The sequence below is a fragment of the Pipra filicauda genome, unplaced genomic scaffold (genome assembly GCF_003945595.2).
Source record: "Pipra filicauda isolate LSUMZ 115617 unplaced genomic scaffold, ASM394559v2 scaffold294_size920599_pilon, whole genome shotgun sequence".
NCBI lineage: Eukaryota > Metazoa > Chordata > Aves > Passeriformes > Pipridae > Pipra > Pipra filicauda.
In genome coordinates, this window is record NW_024104414.1 from 415056 (window position 1) to 434602 (window position 19547).

General features: G+C 58.1%; 1 protein-coding gene across 3 annotated transcripts; it reads right to left on the bottom strand.

Moving 5' to 3' along the window:
- Positions 1–1173: 1173 nt before the first annotated feature.
- On the bottom strand, positions 1174–18597 carry PIK3R2 (phosphoinositide-3-kinase regulatory subunit 2). Of its 3 annotated transcripts, none has more exons than XM_027715424.2 (16): positions 18460–18597; positions 11598–12315; positions 7586–7678; positions 6997–7059; positions 5876–6007; positions 5490–5691; positions 5100–5185; positions 4709–4814; positions 4514–4612; positions 4189–4369; positions 3854–3979; positions 3449–3591; positions 3081–3257; positions 2790–2861; positions 2430–2600; positions 1174–2196 (listed from the first exon to the last, which is right to left on the bottom strand). In XM_027715424.2, the coding sequence occupies exons 2-16, from the start codon at positions 11935–11937 to the stop codon at positions 2004–2006; spliced, it is 2184 nt and encodes a 727-aa protein (XP_027571225.1). In that variant the 5' UTR covers positions 11938–12315; positions 18460–18597; the 3' UTR covers positions 1174–2003. The 3 variants fall into 3 exon arrangements, with proteins under 3 accessions (XP_027571225.1, XP_039238950.1, XP_039238949.1); XM_039383016.1 differs by lacking the exon at positions 18460–18597 and adding an exon at positions 16134–16158; XM_039383015.1 differs by lacking the exon at positions 18460–18597 and adding an exon at positions 12434–12674.
- Between the last annotated feature and the right edge of the window lie 950 nt (positions 18598–19547).

The window sequence follows — 19547 nt, forward strand, 5'->3', positions numbered from 1 at the left end:
GGGGTGAGAGGCTGAGGATCCCATCACCTGCAGCCCATCCCGTGGCACAGGGACATGATGGAAGTGCAGGGACAAGCACAGGACCAGCACAGAGTCCCCAGGCTGAAAATGTGCCACGGTGACCAGTGTGGGAGACTGACAGAGCTTTGGGGTGTTGGTGCAGCCCACCCAGCCATTCCACAGACTCCAGTAGGTCACTGGAGAGCACTATGAGGATGGAGCCTTCCTGCCCCGTTCCCACACGCTCTCATCTCTCATGCGCCCAAGCCCAAAGAATTCCCTTAATTATCCCTGGCAGCATTTCCCAAGTGATCTCTGAAGCCAGCCACTGCACCCACAGCTCCCCTGACCTGTCACCTGCACCACAGCATCAAACACCAACAAACCAGACTCAAAAGCCAGGGCCCAGAGAGGACATGCAGAGCAGGGAACAGGGGCTGTACAATCGAGCACAGGAGAACTGCCACAAGCAATGGGAAGAGGACGATTGCGCCAGCAATCCCAGCTCCAAAAGGATCTGGGGACCAGCCCAGGGCAAGGCGAGGAGCAACAGAGCTGGCTGGGGAAGGAGAGACAGCATGGTCCTCAATGCAGGTGGCACATCAAGGACAGGCTGCAGGCAGAGCACAAGCACACAGCACTCCGTGAAGCCAGCAGAGCCCGAGCTGCCACAGGAAACAGAAGCAGCAAAACCCCATCCCTGGGATGCAGCCTCCAAAAGGGAACAAGCCTCTCCCGCAAATCAAGACCAAGAATGCTTTCCTCAAGCCAAGCAGATGAGAACCCAGGGAAGCAAATGCCACCACAGCCTCAACTCTCAGCTCAGCTTTTAAAGCTCTTCCAGAGCCACCTTGGCTGCCCTTGGGCCCTCTGAACTCTGACACAATGCCCTGCCCACAGTGGGCAGCCCTGCCCCGGACCCCATACAGTACCCATGATTCTAAGTGCTTTGCATACGTAGTTCACCATCATGCAGATACATTTCAGCGTGCCCTGGGCCCAGCAGATCTGTCCTCCTGCAGCAGAGAGGTCCTTCATTCCATGTAGGGCTCGTAGTGTGCGTTGGACTCCAGCCCTCTCCTGCTCGAGCTGCAGGGCCCAGGGCAGCCTGGCAGCTGCTGCCCACGCTGGGGGTGGCAGTGGGGGCTCAGCAAACACCAGCACCAGGGAAGCTCACAAAAAGAACCATATTTACAGAGCTATAGTCCAGCTTCAAACAGGTTACGTGTGCAGAGAGTCACTGAGGCCAGCCGGGAACAACGAGCTGTGCATCCCACAGATCCTGCCAGGAAAAACACGGGTACCAACACGGATTTCACAGCTTCACTGGCACAACTAAAGCAAGAGATCCATCACTAACTGGATCCTCCCTGCCCGGGCAGCAACAGTCCAGAGGTGGTTATGACACTAGGGAATGACGGTGAGGTGGGGAAACCTCAGCCGGGGAGCCCCACGGAGGGTGAGGTTTCTCCTTCCTAAATGAGTCTCTGCATGCAAGAGCAGCAGCCCTCGTACCAGACACCATCACAGCCTGCCAGACCACCAAGGGAAGCGAGACTGAAGGATGCATACGCTGCTCCTCTGCCTCCTCCAGCATCCAGACAGGGAGCCCCTCGGTCCCAGCTGGAGTGCTCCGAGGAATTGGGAACCAAGCTCTACAGTGATGCATAGCGGGGCAACCTGCCAGCAAGAAGGGGATCTGACCTGCTTATCAGGGAAGGGGAGGGGGCTGTGCTCGCCCCCAGCAATTCAATCACGACTGGATCCCACCTCCTAGAGGCTGGAGCCCGCTGGGAATCAACAGCCCAGCCTTTCTGTCCCATCAGCCAACATGGGTTTCAGCTACTGACCAAGAGGGACATCAGGAACAGTCACAGACATCTCAAAGGCTCTGAAGGAGCAGGAGCACAGAGACTCAACTATACAGGGTGCAAGAGTCCAGAGCCAGAAAGCAGCGCCCTGGGGAGAAGCTGAAGGCAGCTGTTGTGTTGTGCATGGGCTGCTCATCTGGCTGGTGGCTGGGAAAGGACCGGGTGAGCCAGCGTGACATTCAGGGAGTCATTGTGCTGCACCAGGGACGTGTGCTTGTAGTGCAAGACCAGGTCCTTGAGGGAGGCATAGAGGTTGTAGGGTTCAGCGAACCCATAGCCCGTCGCCGTCTTGTAGATCACGCAGTGCTTGGTGTCACCGTCCACCCTGTCAGGGAGACAAAGAGCCTGGGTCAGCAGTGGGACAGGGACAGCAGGGCATGAGCAGGGGCCGCCAAAGCAGCCCAGAGATACACCTGGCCCTGGCAGGAGGAGCCAAGGCAGAGGGGAGACTTTGGGAAAGCCCAGCTGACACCTCCAGCATCTGGCGAGGGAAGGGTGGAACCGTGTGGGAACACAGCCCTCACCAGCCCCATTCCACATCTGCACAGGGATACTCACACCACAGAGCAGGCATAGCATCCCTTCTGGCTGCTTTCACGGATCAGGAAGGTGCCATCCCTCTTGCCACACAGCATCTCCTCTGCCTGCACGCGGTTGATCTTCCCCACGTACCACGTTCGCTCCTCGTGGTGGGGCAGCTCCTCCTCGTCGTCCATCATGGAGTACTGGCTGCAATGGATCACAGGCAGGGTCAGACTCCCTCAATTTGGGCACCCAGCTCTCCCCCACACTGCTGCTGCCACCACCCATTCTGGCAGGGAAGACTCCTCAGCTCCCATGCAGGGAGCTGGGAGGTGCCCACGGCCTCGGTGCAGGCAGAACCTGCACTCCCACACGAGCAGGGACAGGGACACTCACTCCTCCGTCTCGTTCTTGATGCCCAGCCACTCGTTGATCTTCTTCTGTCGGGCACCCTTCTGCGTGAGCCATCTGGGGGAGGAAAGGCAGAGCTCAGCCCAGGCCAGGGCTCCAGGGCACGGCCATCACCAGAGGGCAGCAGCCGCCCCTCTAAGGGCCCGCCGAGCCCCGTGGCTGTGCTGCAGAGTTCACTCCCGCACCAAACAGGCTCTGAGCTGGTCCAACGAGCCCCAAAGCCCTCGAAGAGCCAGCTGGATTGCTCCCGGGCCATGCTGGAGGGGAGCTACGTACACCAAGTACTGGTCCCGCAGTTTGCGCAGCTGCATGAGGTCTGGCTTGAGGCTGTTCATGCGCTTGTCGATCTCCCGGTTCTCCGAGGCTTGCTTCTTCAGGTCCTGCTCCAGCTTCATCTTGCTGTCGTGGATCTCTGTGATGCGAGACTTGAGCTTCTCCGAGTTCATGAGGATCCTGGGAGAAAGAGGGGGGCTGTAAGCCGGAGTGGGGGAGGCAGAGGAGGCTGCTTGCCAGCTCCAGCCCACAGCACACTGCTGAGAGACAAGGATTGTGCATGCCTCGGCTCTGTGCTGGGCCAGGAGGATCCTTCCAGCTCCTGGAGCCCTTCCCCAGGCAGGGCAGGTCTCCATCTCCCCCATCCTCACCGTTGCACCTCCTTCTCGTTGCCCTCCCGCCGGAAGCGCTCTATGTACTCCTTGCTGCACTTCTCCTGGGTCTGACACTGCTCCTCAAAGATCTTGATCGTCTCATTGAAGGCCTCGATTGCCGTCCTCTTCATCTGCAGCTCCTGGGGAGAAGGGAAGGGAAAGCTGAGGAACATTTCTGCCCATTCTCATCCTCTCTTCCTCCCTCCCCAAAGCAGCACTGTCCTTGCTGCAGCTAAAATAACCCCCACTTCAAACCCATCCTCTGGGGAGCCCCCTCAAGTCCAGCAGCAGACAAAGAGGGCAGCGGGTCCCCAGTCTCTGCCCTCCCGTCTGCACAGCGTGGCAGCTGCCAGCACTCAAGGGGTGCGAGGGCAGTCCCTGGGGAAGGCAGTGCCCACGTACCTGGGAAGTGCGTGTGTACTCCTCATACAGCAGGTCGTACTCCCAGCTCTTGTCCTGGTACTGCTGATGATACACCTTCAGTTGCTCCCCAACGGCTTCCACACTGTCCTCCTTCACCAGCTGGTCCTGCCATAGGCACAGCCTCACTCAGGACCTGCTCCAGCTGGTCCCATGAAACCCCACCAGCCCCGCACGTCTGTCACCCCACAATGCAACGTCCCGGCATGGGGGGAAGGGGTGGGACATTGTCATCTCCCAAAGGAGCAGGGATGGAGGAGCAAGTGCCACTGGTTCAGGCTGTGTTGGCCATCGTGCACCTGAGGCCCAGGGCTCACCTGCTGGTACTTGGAAATGGGGTAGAGCAGCCTGGTGTCCAGCTTGGCATTGTACTGGGCGAGCGATTCGTGCCGGTAGTGGGTGATGAGCTCCACCACGGAGCCAAAAGTCAAGGGCTCTGAGAAGCCATACTTCCCTTCCCGGTGGAAGATCTTGATCAGCTTGTTATTGCCTCCCTTCCTGTAGTGGGGAGGGGAGAGGAGAGGGCACTTACCACCACCCCAGCACCCTACAGCAGGTGCTCTTGGCATCCCAGCAGCTGGAAGCACAGGAACTCAGACCCACAGCTGCATCCCAGAGTGGCAGAGGATCCCAGTGCCCTACCTGAGCGTGAGTGTGTATTCCCCCTGGATCTTGCTGGAAGCATCACGCACCAAGAAAGTCCCATCCGGTGTGTCCCGTAGCTTCTCGTTCACCTCCTCCCTGCAAGGAACGGGATTGTCACGGCCTGTGACAGGCTCCCCTAAATGCCTCAATGGACAGGGCACCCCAGGCACGAGCTGCCAGTCACCCCCTTACCTAGAAATGTCCCCCCAGTACCACTCAGCATCCTGCAAGGGTGTGCTGTTCCCGTTGGCCAGGCTGGCTGCGCTGGGCTTTGGCTTCGGTGGTTTGGGAGGCAAGGCTGCAAGAGAAGGAAGGTTGAAACTGGGTGAGCCCAAATCCTAGCTCCCCACAGGCAATCCCTTGGAGTGCTGAGTCCCCCTCCCTGCAGTGACTGGCCTGGAAAGCCCCCTTGGCTGCCATGCTACCAGGAGCTACTCCAGGCACATCTGTACCTTGGGCCAGCCTCCAGGCACAGCTGGGCTACCGAAACACCCTCAGCAACCCATTCGTGGGGGCAGAGACTCCACACCCACGGAGCATAAACACCAGCGCCTCAGGCCACAAGGAAGGGGCATCTCAGTACCTGGAGGCAACTGTTCCGGTTCCAGCTCCTTCGTCTGCAGGAGTGTCTCCAAAAACAGCACGGAGAAGTCAGGGCTCAGCTCTGGGCTGCAGGGAAAGAGCAGACAAGTTAAGAACAGCAGTTGTGGGGGAGAACAGCAGTGGCACTGCTCCTGTGAGCCCTGGGCAAAGGGGCAGCTGGGGTCAGCTGGTTCACCCCAGCTGCCAGATCCCAGGCTGACACAAAAGCACGGGCTCTGTTCTGGCTTTGAGTCCCACCCCTGTGTGCTGCCAGCAGTTTAATCCCACAGGCAGGGGCTGCAGGCAGACCTGCTGTTCCAGGCCGGACTCCTCGTCCTGGCAGGCAGTGGTCAGTGCTGGGAACACTGCTGGAACCAAGGGCCTCACGTACCTGGCGCCAGGCAGCCGCAGGAGCAGGGGGCCGAAGATCTCTCCCAGGGCCCGAGGGTGGAGGCCGTTGCTCTCGGCCCGCTGTGATACCTTCCCCAGATGCCGGAGCAGGAACTGCAGGGTGAGCGTGTTCTGGAGCGGTACCGCAGGCGACTCCAGGGCCAGCAGCAGCTGCTTCCGGCAATTCTCTGGCTGGGGGATCTCTGGGCAGAGAACAAGACACGATAGAAGAGCTGGGATAGCCAGCACTGCTCTCTGCTCCAATGCGTCACAGCGTGGGAGTGCTGTCAGCAGCAGGGGCCATGTGCCAGGCTCATAGGGACAGGGCTTATTTTAATCCCCCAAACGCGTCCATCCCATTCCCAAGGCAGACAGGGAGGCCCTTACCCTGCAGGATGCGAAGGATGTCTCCATGCACGGACACAGGCACCACGGGGGAGGGCAGGTCCTGCAGATAACCCCGCAGCACCTCACCCAGGGAGTGCACGTCCAGGGGCTCCAGGTCACCCAGGGTCCAATCTGCCAGGGCACAGATTTCCCATGGGTGGTGGGCACAGCACTGGACACCCAGCCAGCAGCTTCAGTGCTATCAGCATCCATCCTGAGACCATCCCACACCTCCCAGCCAGCTACCACGGGACACAGCACCACGAGGGAGCTCAGGCAGCCCTCAGGCAGCCCATGTGACCGAGGATTCCTGGAAGTTCCCTGTACACCCCAGAAACAAGCTGGCTCTGGGAACCCCAGCAGTTCCCCTTGGGAAAGGGCAGAGGTCATTTTGGGTGCCCACACAGGAATCTTGCCACAAGAATCCTGGGCATGCAAGGCTTGGGTGAGAATTTTGCTTCCCACTGCTGGCAGAGCCAAGCAAAGACTGAGCAGCCACATACTGAACCCAGTGGGGATAACATCTCCCTCGAACGCAGGGCGCAGGATTTTGGGAAGCACATAAAGCCTGTCCCAAGAGCAGCACAGCCAGGGCTGACAGCACTGTGTGGTTGGGGTTTGCAGGAATGTCTGTGGAAGGGGATATGCCAATGTGGTGCTAGATGAGGCCCAAGCCAAGAGGCAGAGAGCTCTGAAGGCTCCCCGGCAAAGACATCAGCTCTGGCACCACAGAGCCACCAAGCTATGAAAGATCCTCCTCTGGTTATTAGTTATGTGACAGAGCTAGAGAAGCCTCTGCCAGCTCATCAGCAGAGCACCCAAAGAGAGCAGAAGGCAAGCACAGGGGTTCATTTGTTTGCCTGTGAGTCTCCAAGCTGGCACCACATCTCTTTGCTCCAGCCCATGGAGGGTGTCAGGAATCCCCCCTCTCCCATCCCTTCCACACGAGGCAGGGACGTGTTGGGACGGGGACAGCCCAGCCCCACAGGCAGCGTGCCAGGAGTCAGGAACTGCCGAGGACAGGCAGCCTGGCCTGGATTGCATTACTGCTGGCGCTGTCACATCCACTAATCTCCTCCATCTGAGTTGATTCGCCTCCACCGCGCAGAGCTGGTTCTTACCGGTTCTCAGCGCCTGCCTCAGTTCGGAGCCAGATGTCCTGTACAACATCTCGCTGTCTAACCCTGGAAGGGGGACACTGCTGTCAGCTCCCAGTGCCAGCCGGGCAATGGCTGTGGCACAGCCAACCACGCCTGGACAGTGTCCAAGCCAACTCCCTGCAGATGCTGCTGCAGCCCCCTTGGCCCCCAGGACACCCAGTTCAGTGGCCCCCTTTCTCCACCTTTCTTCCCCTTTCTGGCACAGATCCAGGCTGGAAGCACTTCCCAAACCCCAGCACCCATCCACGGCGTGTAGGTGCTCAGACCCAGCACCCTCACCCCAGGCCTCTGTGCAGGATGGCACAGTGGGGTCAAGCCATGCACTGGGCAACAGCAGATCAATCCAGGGAGGAGTGTGAGGGCAGCTGAGTCCTGTGTGTCCCACAGAGCTCAGCCTCCCCCTCTGCCCTCACTGTGGGATTTTGGGATATATCAGTCTACCCCTGTGCCCTCACTGCTGGATTTTGGGATCTATCAGCCTTCCCCTCTGCCCTCACTGCGGGATTTTGGGATCTATGAGCCTTCCCCAGTGCTCAGCATTACCCCTTACCTTTCTTCTCAATAGCTTCCAGCAGCTTCACCAGGAGCGGCGGAGCAATCTCGGGAGGGCTGAACTGCTCCTGCAAGTCCAGAAGAGGAGACCCTGTGGGAGAGGGAGGGACAGAAGGGCTCACTGCCAGCTCAGCCACCAGCAGCAGAGCAGGGCACAACCAACGCAGCCTCCAACAGGAGCCAGGAAAGCTGTGGCCCAGGCAAACGCAGCGCAGAGGCTGCAAGGAACCTGTAAGCTGGCCCAGAAACCAGCGCAGCACTTGTTGAGCCCAGCTTTGCTCCAACCCCTCATTGGGTGTGCACAAGAGATCCTACTTCTCTCTGCAGAGGCTTGGAGACCCCCAGCCCCCAGGCAGGCAGCGCAGGGGTTACCAGGGCTCCTGGAGCTCGGGCTGGGCTGGGTCCCTGCCCAGCACAGGGGCTGTGCAGGGCTGGCAGTGGAGCAGGCCCAGGGAGCTCGCTCGCCGTGGTGAGCTGTGATTAATCCAGAGATTCAGACAGAATGCCATGTCAGCAAATTCCTGCCTTTGATTGCTCGTTTAACATGGAAACCGGCCCTGTGTCTCCCCCTCCCCGTGAGCCCACAGCCTCCTGCAGGCTGCTACAGGGTACAGACAGACAGATAGCCTGCGGCACAGAACTAGGGTCCCCCCCATTCCTGGGGGATCCTTAGCCCCTTGGCGGGTGGTATTTCACTGCCACTTCCAGCAGATCTTGAGACTCTGGCTCCAGGCACCCCCTCCCCCTGTGCATGCCGGGGCAGGAGCACGCAGGCCTGGCCAGGCTGCTGTCAGCAGGAGGTTTGCCGAGGGATGAGCGGTGCCATCCTGGTTCCAACTGAGCACCAGTCGGTGCAGGAGGCTCCTCCAGGCTGGTCCACAGCACCAGGCAGCCCTTGGGTAGCCCACAGTGGGTGAGGACACCCAGCACACTCCACTCTGCAGAGGCAGAGCCAAAAGGTTGCGAAACAGCTCCGTTGTCATGGATCTGACCCGAACTCGCCTGGTGTGGTCTCACCACGAGGCGCAGCAAGCTGAGACTCCACACCCGGCTGAGCCTCCTGCACCCACAGCCTCGTGGGGAGACAGAGCACCCATGGATAGGGAAGCACATGGGGTGGGCACCCAGCAGCTCTGCTGGAGGGTGGCAGGGAGGGGGCCAATCTCCCACCAGAACGAGCCCCTGGGCAGAGGAAGGGGCCCAGTGTGGTGCTGGTCAGGGTGGGGAAGCAGCAGGCAAGCTGCCAGGCTGGCAGCTCCCAGTCTGACCCTTGGGAAGGGCTGAAGGGAGAGTAAATGCTGGTGCTGCCCACGTGGCCCGGTTGGGAATGCGCTGCTTCAGCAGGGAGCAGCTTGTCCTTTTTTTATCAGGCAGCCTGTGCTGGAGCCAGCAGCGACTCCTGAGCCTGCCGGGCCTCCGGGCTGGGCTGCCATGAACAAGGCTGCTCTCAGCACTGCTCCCAGCTCGGCCCGGGCAGCTGCAGAAATATTTCCGAGCCGCATTTTCCGCCCATGTTCTCTGCGGAAGGCAAACACCAGCAGCTCGTAAATCCACTGGCACAATGCGCTGGCTCTCGCTGTTCAGCAGGGCCAGCCCAGCTCCCGGGGGCTGCGTGACAGAGTGTGGTGCTGGCCCTGCTCCTCCAGTGACACTGCGGGGCTCAGGGAGCCTGGCCAGCTGGGGCAGGACCCGGGAAGCATGGCATGAGCTCCGTGGGGCAGCCAGGAGACGGCTCTGCATCTCCCAAAATGCGGCCTGTGAAGAAACAACACAGGCTTGGCTCAAATGCAGTTTCTCCGATGCAAAAATGCGTCTCCCCAGCAGAACACTGAATACAGAAATACAGACTATTCTGAGCTGGAAGGGACCCACGAGGATTGTCGAGTCCAGCTCTTAAGTGAACGGCCCATATCAACACACAGGCTGAGTGTAACATGGTCCTGGGTGTCTGAAGTGCCTCCCTGCAGGCCCTGGCTGTGCCCAGAGAGGAGGCTGGCTATGGGGATGCACCCACAGGGGAGAGGGACAGGGTCGGCACCCTCCTCATGCGCCCTGGTACCCCATCCTCCCTCCCCACAGACAGGCTGGCTTTTATTTTCTTTTCCAACTGCACCTTTTCTATGTGTCAGGAGTTTTGGAACATATCTTGTTCCACACCCCAGAGATTATACCAGCAGCTCCGACCACCCAGACACACCTCCACCGAGCCCTCCTTGAGAAGAGGAGGAGAGAGCCGACAGTGACAGCCCCTGAAGGAGCACAGGGCTGGACACAGGCAAGGCTGGCACATCCAGCAGAGCGCCTATCCCAGGCTTCCAAGAGGAGCTGCTTTCTTGGAAAGGCAGGTCGTGAGCGGAATGACTCAGATCAGGGCTCTCCCTGACAACCCAAACGCTCACACGGCCCAGCACCATTCCCACCCTCCAGAGATGTTTCCTGGGGCCACCCCTCCGGCTCTGGCAGCAGGAGCAAGTGAGGCAGCTACAGGCAGCTGCACCAGCCCCACCACCCTGGTTTTGTAAGACCCCAGAGGTGTTTCACACAGCTAGAAGCATGTGATGGATAGTTGTGACTCCCAGGCAAAGAGGGACAGGGGGGATGCAGGACTGAGAACATGCTGTGACACCCACCAGCTCCCTTCTGCTGCCCCCAGTCCTCCTGTGTGCACCTGCACAAGATCTTCTGCAAGGCATGGGAAGGCAAAGTCTGGCTGTCACTCCTCATTTGGAAGGGACCTTAAAGTCCATCTTGTTCCACCCCCTGCCATGGGCAGGGACACCTTCCATTATCCCAGGTTGTTCCAAGCCCTGTTCAACCCGGCTATGGACACTTCCAGGGATGAGGCAGCCACAGCTTCTCTGGGCAACCTGTGCCACCCTCAGAGTCAAGAACTTCTTCCTAACTTCTAATCTAAATCTCTCCTCTTATAATTTAAAACCTCCCCCTTGTCCTATCAGTATGTGCCTGTATAAGAAGTCTCTCTTCTTCTTTTTTCCTTTTAAGTACTGGAAGGCCACAATAAGGTTTCTCCAGAGCCTTCTCTTCTGCAGGCTGAACACTCCCAGCTCTCCCAGCCTGTCTCCATGGCAGAGGTGCTCCAGCCCTCGGAGCATCTTCATGGCCTCCTCTGGACTAACTCCAACAAGGCCACATCTCTCCTGTGCTGAGGACCCCAGACCTGGAGGGAGTAATCCAGGTGGAGTCTCACAAGGGTAGAGTAGATGAGGGGAACCCAGGGGTCGCTGAACCCCTGCGATGGGGTTTATGTGCCTGGGAAGAAAAAAACACAGGCAAAGGGCAGGCAGCTGCCACAGCTCCACAAGCAGGGCTGAGGTACATTGGCCCTCCTGGACCAGATCTGTGCCAAGCCCAGTGCCAGCTGGGAGGCAGCTGCAGGTGCAGGACAGCCTATGCCCAGCCCCAGGGTGGCTGCCCAGCCCCAGAGAGGGTCCTGCGACCCACAGGGAGGGCTGGCTGCCAGGCAGACAAGCAATTAGCTCCAGTTCTCAGAAGTGCTCTTTTAGACCCTGACTTTTCTCCTCTTGCCCAGAGACAAGTAATTGTGTCTCTCAGCAGGGCTGAGCAGCTCTTGGCAGGGAGCACTGCCCCAGGCGCTGCAGAGGCGGGGAGCTGGTGGCTGGGAGAGGTCAGGGCTCTCCCAGCCCTGACCCTGGGAGGGAGCAGGGCCGAACTGAGTAGAGCAGGGACTGAGTAGAGCAGGGACCAAGGGCCACAGGGATCCTGGGCAGTTGCAGGACAGAGAGGGAGAAGGATCTTGCAGAGGTATGAGCAGGACAAGGCTTGCTCCAAGAAGCTCTGCTGAGCAAGTTGAGGAGGAACAACATGCTTTTCTCTGGGCTAGGACTGAGCCTGAGCCCACAACCCCCAGACAACTCAACTGTGCAGCTGCTGAGCCAATGCTGTCCTGCAAAGCCACTCACACACTCTCCTCTGTCACGCATCAGGAATGGAGTTGTCCTGGAGCCAACACAGCACACAGCAGGGCTTACCTTGCTCCACAGCCTCCGGCAGCCGGCAGCCGCTGGCCCCAGGCGTGGCAGGCAAGGGTCTCTGCACTCGGGGCCGGTGAGAAGGGACCGAGATCTTCACCGGCCCCACATACTCCACGTAGGTGCCAGGGAAGTCCCCCTTCTGCTTGGTCCGCTCGTTGACACCCAGGATCCACCCGATCTGGTTGGGGGTCTGCTCATCCCCGTCTTTGAAACCCAGGGACTGCAGGGCCCCCTTGCTGACGACCAGGATGTCCCCGGGCAGCAGGTCGATATCCTCCTCGCGCTCCTTGCGGTAGGGGTAGAGCGCGCGGTACTGGAAGCCGTCGGTGCTGCCCATCCTCTCTGCTGGGGGGAGAGGAGAAGGGCTCTGAACAGTCAGACAGCACGTTTCAGGCAGGAGAGGAGGGTCCTCAGAGGCAGCTCTCCCCCATCAGCACTCTGAATGTCTCTGTGTGAAACAGCACCCCAGGAGCCTAGTCTGGGTGCCCCAGAGCTCTTTAGGTGCAGCCCCTTTTCCTGAGCTTGAAACCACGATTCAGCCAGATTATGGAGCAAAGGGAGAAGGAGACAAACATAATCCAGCACTGGTGAGCGGGCATGCAGTAAGGAAACCCGAGGTCAGGGTCTGTTTCACCAAAAAAGAAGCGGGTTTCTTGGAGTCTGGGAGGCTTCCAGTCCAGAACAGTGTGTCGTGCTACGTCCCCTTTCCCAGTGCCTGCAAAGAGAAGAAGACTTGTCACTGCACAGCCAGGCACCCCACACCCTCCTGATACACCAACATTCAAACTAGAGGTTCACCTGAGAGAGGCAGGACTCATTTCTCTCCTACCTACCAGCTGATGCTGAGCCTTGAATCCAACCAGGACATGCTAATCCTGATTTCCACTCCCCAAAGCAACAGAGGAGCCAGTGGCTGCAGGCAGGAATGCCACCTCCTCTCTGCTACAGCCAGGCACCAGCTCTGCATCTTAAAGAGGTTCACTCCTGCTTCTTCAGCTTACCCTCCTCGAAGCACTTATGCAAACAAGGAGACAACGAGTGAGACAAAACAGCCTTTATGCAGGATAACTTTCACATACAGAAAAGGACGACCCTGCACTCACCAGCTGCAGGCCCTGAATAGGAGCAGAACAAACAGATTTAACCTTTCCTTGTAAAATCCATTTAATTTCACAGTTCACCTTTATATCTCACCACAAAATCCCCCACAAAGGCATCTTCTGAAGGCAGCTGCCCGCAAATGTAGGTTACCCAAGCTTTCAGCAAAAGGCTTTCGAGAGGTGCTGCCATTTCCACAGAACAGCACTTCAAAGCTTTGCTCTGAGCTAAAAGTCAATTTTTGAACTTTTCAAAAGCACCAACAGCATCAAGTGCAGGCACGGGTTCCTTTTGCAGGGATGGAGGCGAGAGGAGTTAAAATAATCTTTAGAAGCCTTCAAGTCTACTTAGATCTCCTAACTGCCCTTCAGCTATTCAGAGAGAAATTGAATATGCTGCCTGCCGTGCCCAGAAATCCACCAAAAAGAATAAACCTGGGTTATAACATGTTACTGAAGAGATGTACGAGCTGGGGCATTCCCACCAGCCAGGCACGTCCTCTTTTCCCATCCCTTCCTGGCTGCACAGGCCAGTTTTCCACCTCCCCCAGGCAAATTCCAGCATTCCGGGATTTGCACAAGGCACCCGGGCAGCCAGAAATCAGCCTTCCCAGGGACACACTGGGCCCGCTGAAACACTGCAGGTCCTACTAACAGCTTGAAGCTGCTTTGGCCCAGAAACCACCAAACCCAGCTCAAAACTCTTGAGTCTCATCTGAAAAGTATTAGTGAGCAGGAAGGCTTTTCTCAGAGCTGCAGGAGCCTGGGCAGAGAGGGAGGGGAGGAGGCAAAGGGAGCCAGGACACCCTTCCCAGCGGGGTCAGTGCACAACCAAGCGTGGCACAAAGCTAAGGCTGCTCTGACCGTGGGTTAGACTCGGCTGAGAGACACCAACAGTGGTGATCTGCAGGATTTCAAAATAACCCTTCCGGGCCAGCAGTACGTTACAGTTCATATGAGCTACAAAGCCTTCTTCCCTGCTGTGTGGGGTGTCACCCCGCACGTGCCAACACACCTGCACGTGCCACCAACCCCTGCACGTGCTGCCACAAAGTCTGAAGATCGGGGTAAGTCCCCTGAGAGGAGCCAGCTCCACCTCTCCACAGCCAGGCTCTCCAGCCTGGCACCACGCTGAGGGCTCCTTCCCTTGGCAAGGACAAAAGGCACAAAAAGGCCATGGCACAGGAAACCTGTGAAGCAGCCAGAGCCTGCACCGCCTGCTTGAGCTCGGGCAGGAGTCCCAGCCAGGCTGTCTTTGCCATGAATGAACAGGCGCTGCCTGCAGGGAGGTGAGGTACTTGCAGCCAGAGGTGGGTGGGGAACAGAATTAAGCCTGACCCAGGTTGCCGGAGAGCTTCTTCAGAGCTCCAGGAGCAACACCAGGCTGCAAGTCTCATGGAGAGCTCCTGGGGAGGTCTCTTGTGTTCCTAGGGGAAGCAGCACATCCCAGTATGGCTGCCATGAGAGCTGCCACCATGCTGGGATTCAGCTGCAGCAGAGCCTGCATTTCCCCAGTCCAACCAAGCCCCAGCCAGGAAAATATTACTTCATAATCCAGAGCATAAAGAGAGATTTATGGCCAGGCTCACTGGCTGCCCCTCTGAACGCTGCCTGTCTAGGAGTCACAGCACCACAGGCACTGTCTGAGTGCCAAGGGTTTGGGCGGGAACGGTGCCGGCAGCTCCTGCTCCTCCCAGAGAGGACAGACACCAGAAGGCACCCAGAGGCAGCAGAGCCCAAACCCAGCTGGGTTGATGCTCCCCCGCAGGCACCCCCCAAGCTCCTGCCCGCAGATCCCAGCCCTGACTCCTGGCGCCTCTGACAAGCCGGTGCAGTCGAAGAGGCTGGAAGGACAGAACGCTCAGCCCTGGCTCAGCCCTGGCAAACTCGTTCAGTAGCTTTTAAAAGCAGATCTGCGTGGAGGGGTGGGAAGAGAAGAGTGACTCGGGAGCACCGAGTGTGTCCACGGAGCAGGTCCCGCAGCTTCTTCCAACCAACTCCTGTCACAGCCTTGTTCCCTGGGGTGGAAACGCAGAGGTAGTTCTGTGCCACTCTGCTCTCCATGGCCCAGAGGGTCACTGGGCACATGCAACAATCCAGAGGACTTAAAGCCAGGTTGGTCCTGGAGCAGTCTCACCTGCCTTCCCCACGCTCAGACCACGTGGGCATCAAGTGCTCTGCGAGGAGCCCCCCTGGAAATCCAAATCCACATGGTTAATCCACTGCCGTCCCCTCCAGGGGGAACAGTTGCCCTCTGTCCTGCCACAGACCTAGCGAGTGGCTTCCTTGGCCAAGCCAATGGCCAGGAAAGCTCTGCACCCTCGGAGTGCAGCTGACCGAGTCTGCGTGTCTCTGTGGATCATGAACACACTTCCCAAAGCTCTGGAACAGCTCTTTGCAGGGAAGGTAGGGCCAAGAGCCTGGGACACGCACGAGCCTGTCGGCTGGAAGCACACCTCCGAGCAGGGGAGAGGGACCAGCCTGCCAAAAGATTTCGGCTGGGCCCAGCTCCAGGTTTGCTCGGATCTCGGAGAAGAACCTCATGTGTCTGTGCTGGCAAGCACTTGCTTAAGGCTGCTCTGCAAATCCCATGCATCAGACAGCTAAATACCTTTGGTAAATCTATCTCAGCACCCAGAAACAATCCCCCGATTCATTAACTGCTGTCAATACTTTCTTTGTTTAATGCATCGGTTTGAAACAAAAAACACATTACAAGTCTTTTTGTGTGCGCCCAGCGCATAAATAAAAGCATCTTAACGTTTTAAATGTGGTTCCTGTGCTTTTTCACCCAGTTCCAAATGCCGCTCAAAGTGCAGCTTGACTTGAAATAAGATTGAGTGTTGCTTTCCCTCCAGTGAGGGGAAAGAATGCCTAAAAATATTTAAAAGAAGAAGATGCCTACACCAATCTACACAGCCCAAAACCTCTCCAAGTTACATCAGATCCTCAGCGAGCAAAACAAACAGCAAATCAGGTTTTGAACTGCACGTTGCAGACAATGAGAACAAACTTTTCTTTTAATAAAAAGAGAAAATAGGATGACACAAAGATAAAAATGGACAGGGAATTGCCTGCTATCGTGACATCTGCTGCTGCACCACATCCTCCTGATTTACACAGCCAGGGCAGCTCCTGCCCATGGCCACGAGCTGCCCTTTCCCAGGGACACAGAGCATTTACTCCTCACGCTTGAGTTTCATTAAGTATTTTGCTTTGTTCACACCAAAGCCCAAGGAAGTGAAGGAATATCTGGAACATTTCACGGAAAAGGTCAATGTCATAGTTAGCAGGGATCCGAGGAGCTGGGTAAATACCTGCCTTGGGATGACTGATACCCTTCTCACTTTTGGGAGACACCTGGAGGTCCCAGTGACCTCCTCAAAGGCTGAAGCACCTCAGGTATTGTGCACACCTACTCCAAAACTTCTCATACCGTCCAGAGGCTTCTGACATCCAACTTTTTTGCTGAGCTGAAGCGCGTCCTCTCTTAACCATCTCAGAAACTTTCTCCTCTTCCCTGCAAGAGTTTTTTATTTGGTCAGAGACTTCTATATGCCAGCAGCGAGCAGAGAAGGACCCAGTGCCCTACACCAGCCCCACCACCTCACTCCAGGCTGCCATTACCCCACCTCCCAGGCTGCAAGAACACACTTAATTCCATTTTCAGAGCATTCATGAAGCTGGGTTTAGGGATACATAAACCCAGGAGCTGTATTTTGGCTCCTTCCCTCAAAAATTACAGTTCTAAAAAAAACCTGAGTACATGAAAAAAAAAAAAAGTCCAACTGTTCTCGCTAACTTATCTGCTTAAAATCACATTCCCCGGGGTATTTGGAATTTATATGATTTATTAGCAGCCCTGCACAGCTCAGCAATCAGATGAAGTAACCAAGAGGTAAGAAGTACCCACATTAGCAGACCAGCACTATTTGCGTGTTGGTGAGAGAGTCAAGACCTTCCAGCTTGAGAAACCCACCGTCCCCTTCCTCTGTTTGCTTTTTATCTTCCATTACTTGGCTGCTCCAGCTCCAAGCCACAGCTCCAGAGATTCCCAGAGGAATTAAAAGAGCCTGCGATATTATAAATACTCTTTTTTCATTGTAAACACACCCCAGCACCCGGCGCTCTGACATGGCTCCAAACTGGCTCTGACAAACCACTCTGCTCCTTGCCACATTCCAGATGAATTTCCAGCACTTTCCCTTCCAAACCCAGAGCTTTTGTCCAGCGAGACCCAACTGTGGGCAGAAAAGGATTTTCCTGTGTGCCTAAACCCTTGTTCCAGCAAGTTAAAAACGGAGGGGTTTGGGGCAGGGGACCAAGTTTAGGGGAAATGAGTCCACGCCATGAATCGCATGGCCAAATGGAAGCACAATCTGCCCACGTCAAAGGGAGTCGCCAAAGAAACCAAACCATGCCTTGGACTTTCCCACATGGTGGATGACTAGAGCAGAGGCCAATCCAGCCTTGGGGACACACCGGCCCTTGGCAGGGCGGGGGAATGGCCAGGAAAGCAGTGATTTAGGCTATATTTACTCAGCTGTCTCCATGCCCTGCTCTCACAGAGAAAGTCACAGGGCCAGTTCCCCAGTGGCTCCAAGAGCTGCTTGGGAAATCAAAGCTGCGCATTAATGGGAGGAGAGGCAGCCGTGCCTCCACCAAAAGGCAACACTGGAGCCACTCCAGCTCCTGCAGATCCCATTTTAGATAGGTTTCACCCCTGGTTTCATTCCCTATTGAGCAGAGACCCCCAGTTTGGGAGGTGCAAGACCACAGGAATCATCCTCCTCAAGGGGCTGAGAAACACCCGCAGAAGGAGAAGAAATGCAGTGACCAACCTCCCTGGGAACAGTGGGACTTGGCTCATCCCAAAGCCAGGGTTTGGGGGTAACTGTGTCAAGAGAGAGCAAAGCCACCCCCAAGGCTGAACTCTGGCATATCCAGCCAGACAGGGGCACCAGCTCTAGCCCGGGGTCTGCTGGGGCTGAACTGCCCCCGGGCAGGGGGGGAGCAGTGGTGGGACCCCCACAGGCTGCTCTTCTCTGGCTCTGCCACCCCAAAAGGGTGCCTAGGACCCCCAGAAAGGGGGGAAATGTACCCTGCTGAGGGTGATCCCTAAACTGGCATCACTGCGGGGGAAATGGCACAGGAACCCTTGATGGCACTGCTGGGATGGAAACAGCACGGGGAAATTGGGGGGGAAAACAGTCCCTTCACGGGGAGGGGAAAGGGACAGCCTGCGGGGATCAGTGGGGGCACAGCCCCTGCACGAGGAGGGGACAGGGACAGCCTGCGGGGATCAGTGGGGGCACAGCCCTTGCACGAGGAGGGGACAGGGACAGCCTGCGGGGATCAGTGGGGGCACAGCCCCTGCACGGGGAGGGGAAAGGGACAGCCTGCGGGGATCAGTGGGGGCACAGCCCCTGCACGAGGAGGGGACAGGGACAGCCTGAGGGGGGTCGTGGGGCACAGCCCTGCAGTGGGGACGGGGCAGGGACAGGCTCGGGGGTGTCCCGGTCCGGGGGTGTCTCTGCCCTGGTAGCGGGACACCCCGCGCTGACACCTCCCGCATGCCTGGGCACATCCGCGAGGCCGCCCCAGCACGGACAGAGCCCCGGCCCGGGGCCCACCCCGGGGGTCCCCGCCAGGCTCCGGGGGCGCCTCACGCTGAGGGGGTCCCGGCGCCGGCCCTGGTTCCGATTCTGGCCCCTCACCCCGATCCCCCCTCTCTCGATCCCCAGGTCCCGGCCCCGTCCCACCTCTCCGCCAGCTCCATCCGCCGCCGCCCGGCTCCAGCCCCGCTCTGCCGCCTCCGGCCCGGCCCAGCCTGGGACAGGCCCGAGCGCCGCCGGAACGGCCCGAACCCGCCCCGGAAACAGCCGAGCGAGGACGGAACGTCCCGAACCTTCTCCGGAAATACCCGAGCAGGGACGGAACGGCCCGAAGACTAGGCCCCGCCCCCTCTCGCCGTTCGGCCGCCGTCGAGGCCCCGCCTCGCGCACGCGCCGCTCCGAAAAGAGCCGAAGGGGCCCGAAGGGAGACGCGGCGGCGCCCCCTGGCGGCGGAACGAGACAGCGGGGAGGGCACCGCACCAGGATAGAACCGGGATAGCACCGGGATTGGACCGGGATAAAACGGGCATAAAACCGGAATAGCACCAGGATAACACCAGGATAGCACCGGGATAGAACTGGGATTGGACCGGGATAAAACCGGGATAGCACCGAGATAGAACGGGGATAGCACCAGAATAGTAGCGGGGTAGAATCGGGATAGCACCGGGATAACATCGGGATAGCACGGGATTGGACCGGGATAGCACCAAGATTGCACCAGGCATCGGGATGCACCGGGATTGCACGGGGATAGAACCGGGATTGTTCCGGGAAAACACCAGGATTGGACTGGGATAGCACTGGCATAGCACCAGGATTATAGCGGGATTGCACCGAGATAGCACCGGGATAGAATCAGGATTGGACTGGGATAGCACCAGCATTACACCAGGATTGGACTGGGATACCACCGGGATAGCACTGGGATTGCACTGGGATGGCACCAGGACTGTACCGGGGATGGGGCACAGCACTGGGCACTGGGCATGGGGCACGGCACCGGGATTGTGCTGGGCACTGGGATTACACTGGGAATGGGGCACAGCACAAAGCACCGGGACTGCTCTGGGCATCGAGTATGGGACACGGACCCGGGCATGGGGCACCGGGCACTACACCAGGCACAGGGCACAGACCTGGGAACAGGCCTTGGCACCAAGCACGGGGCACCACACTGGGTGTAGGTCACAGGGCACCAGGCACTGCACCTGGGATCTGGGACACTGCCCCAG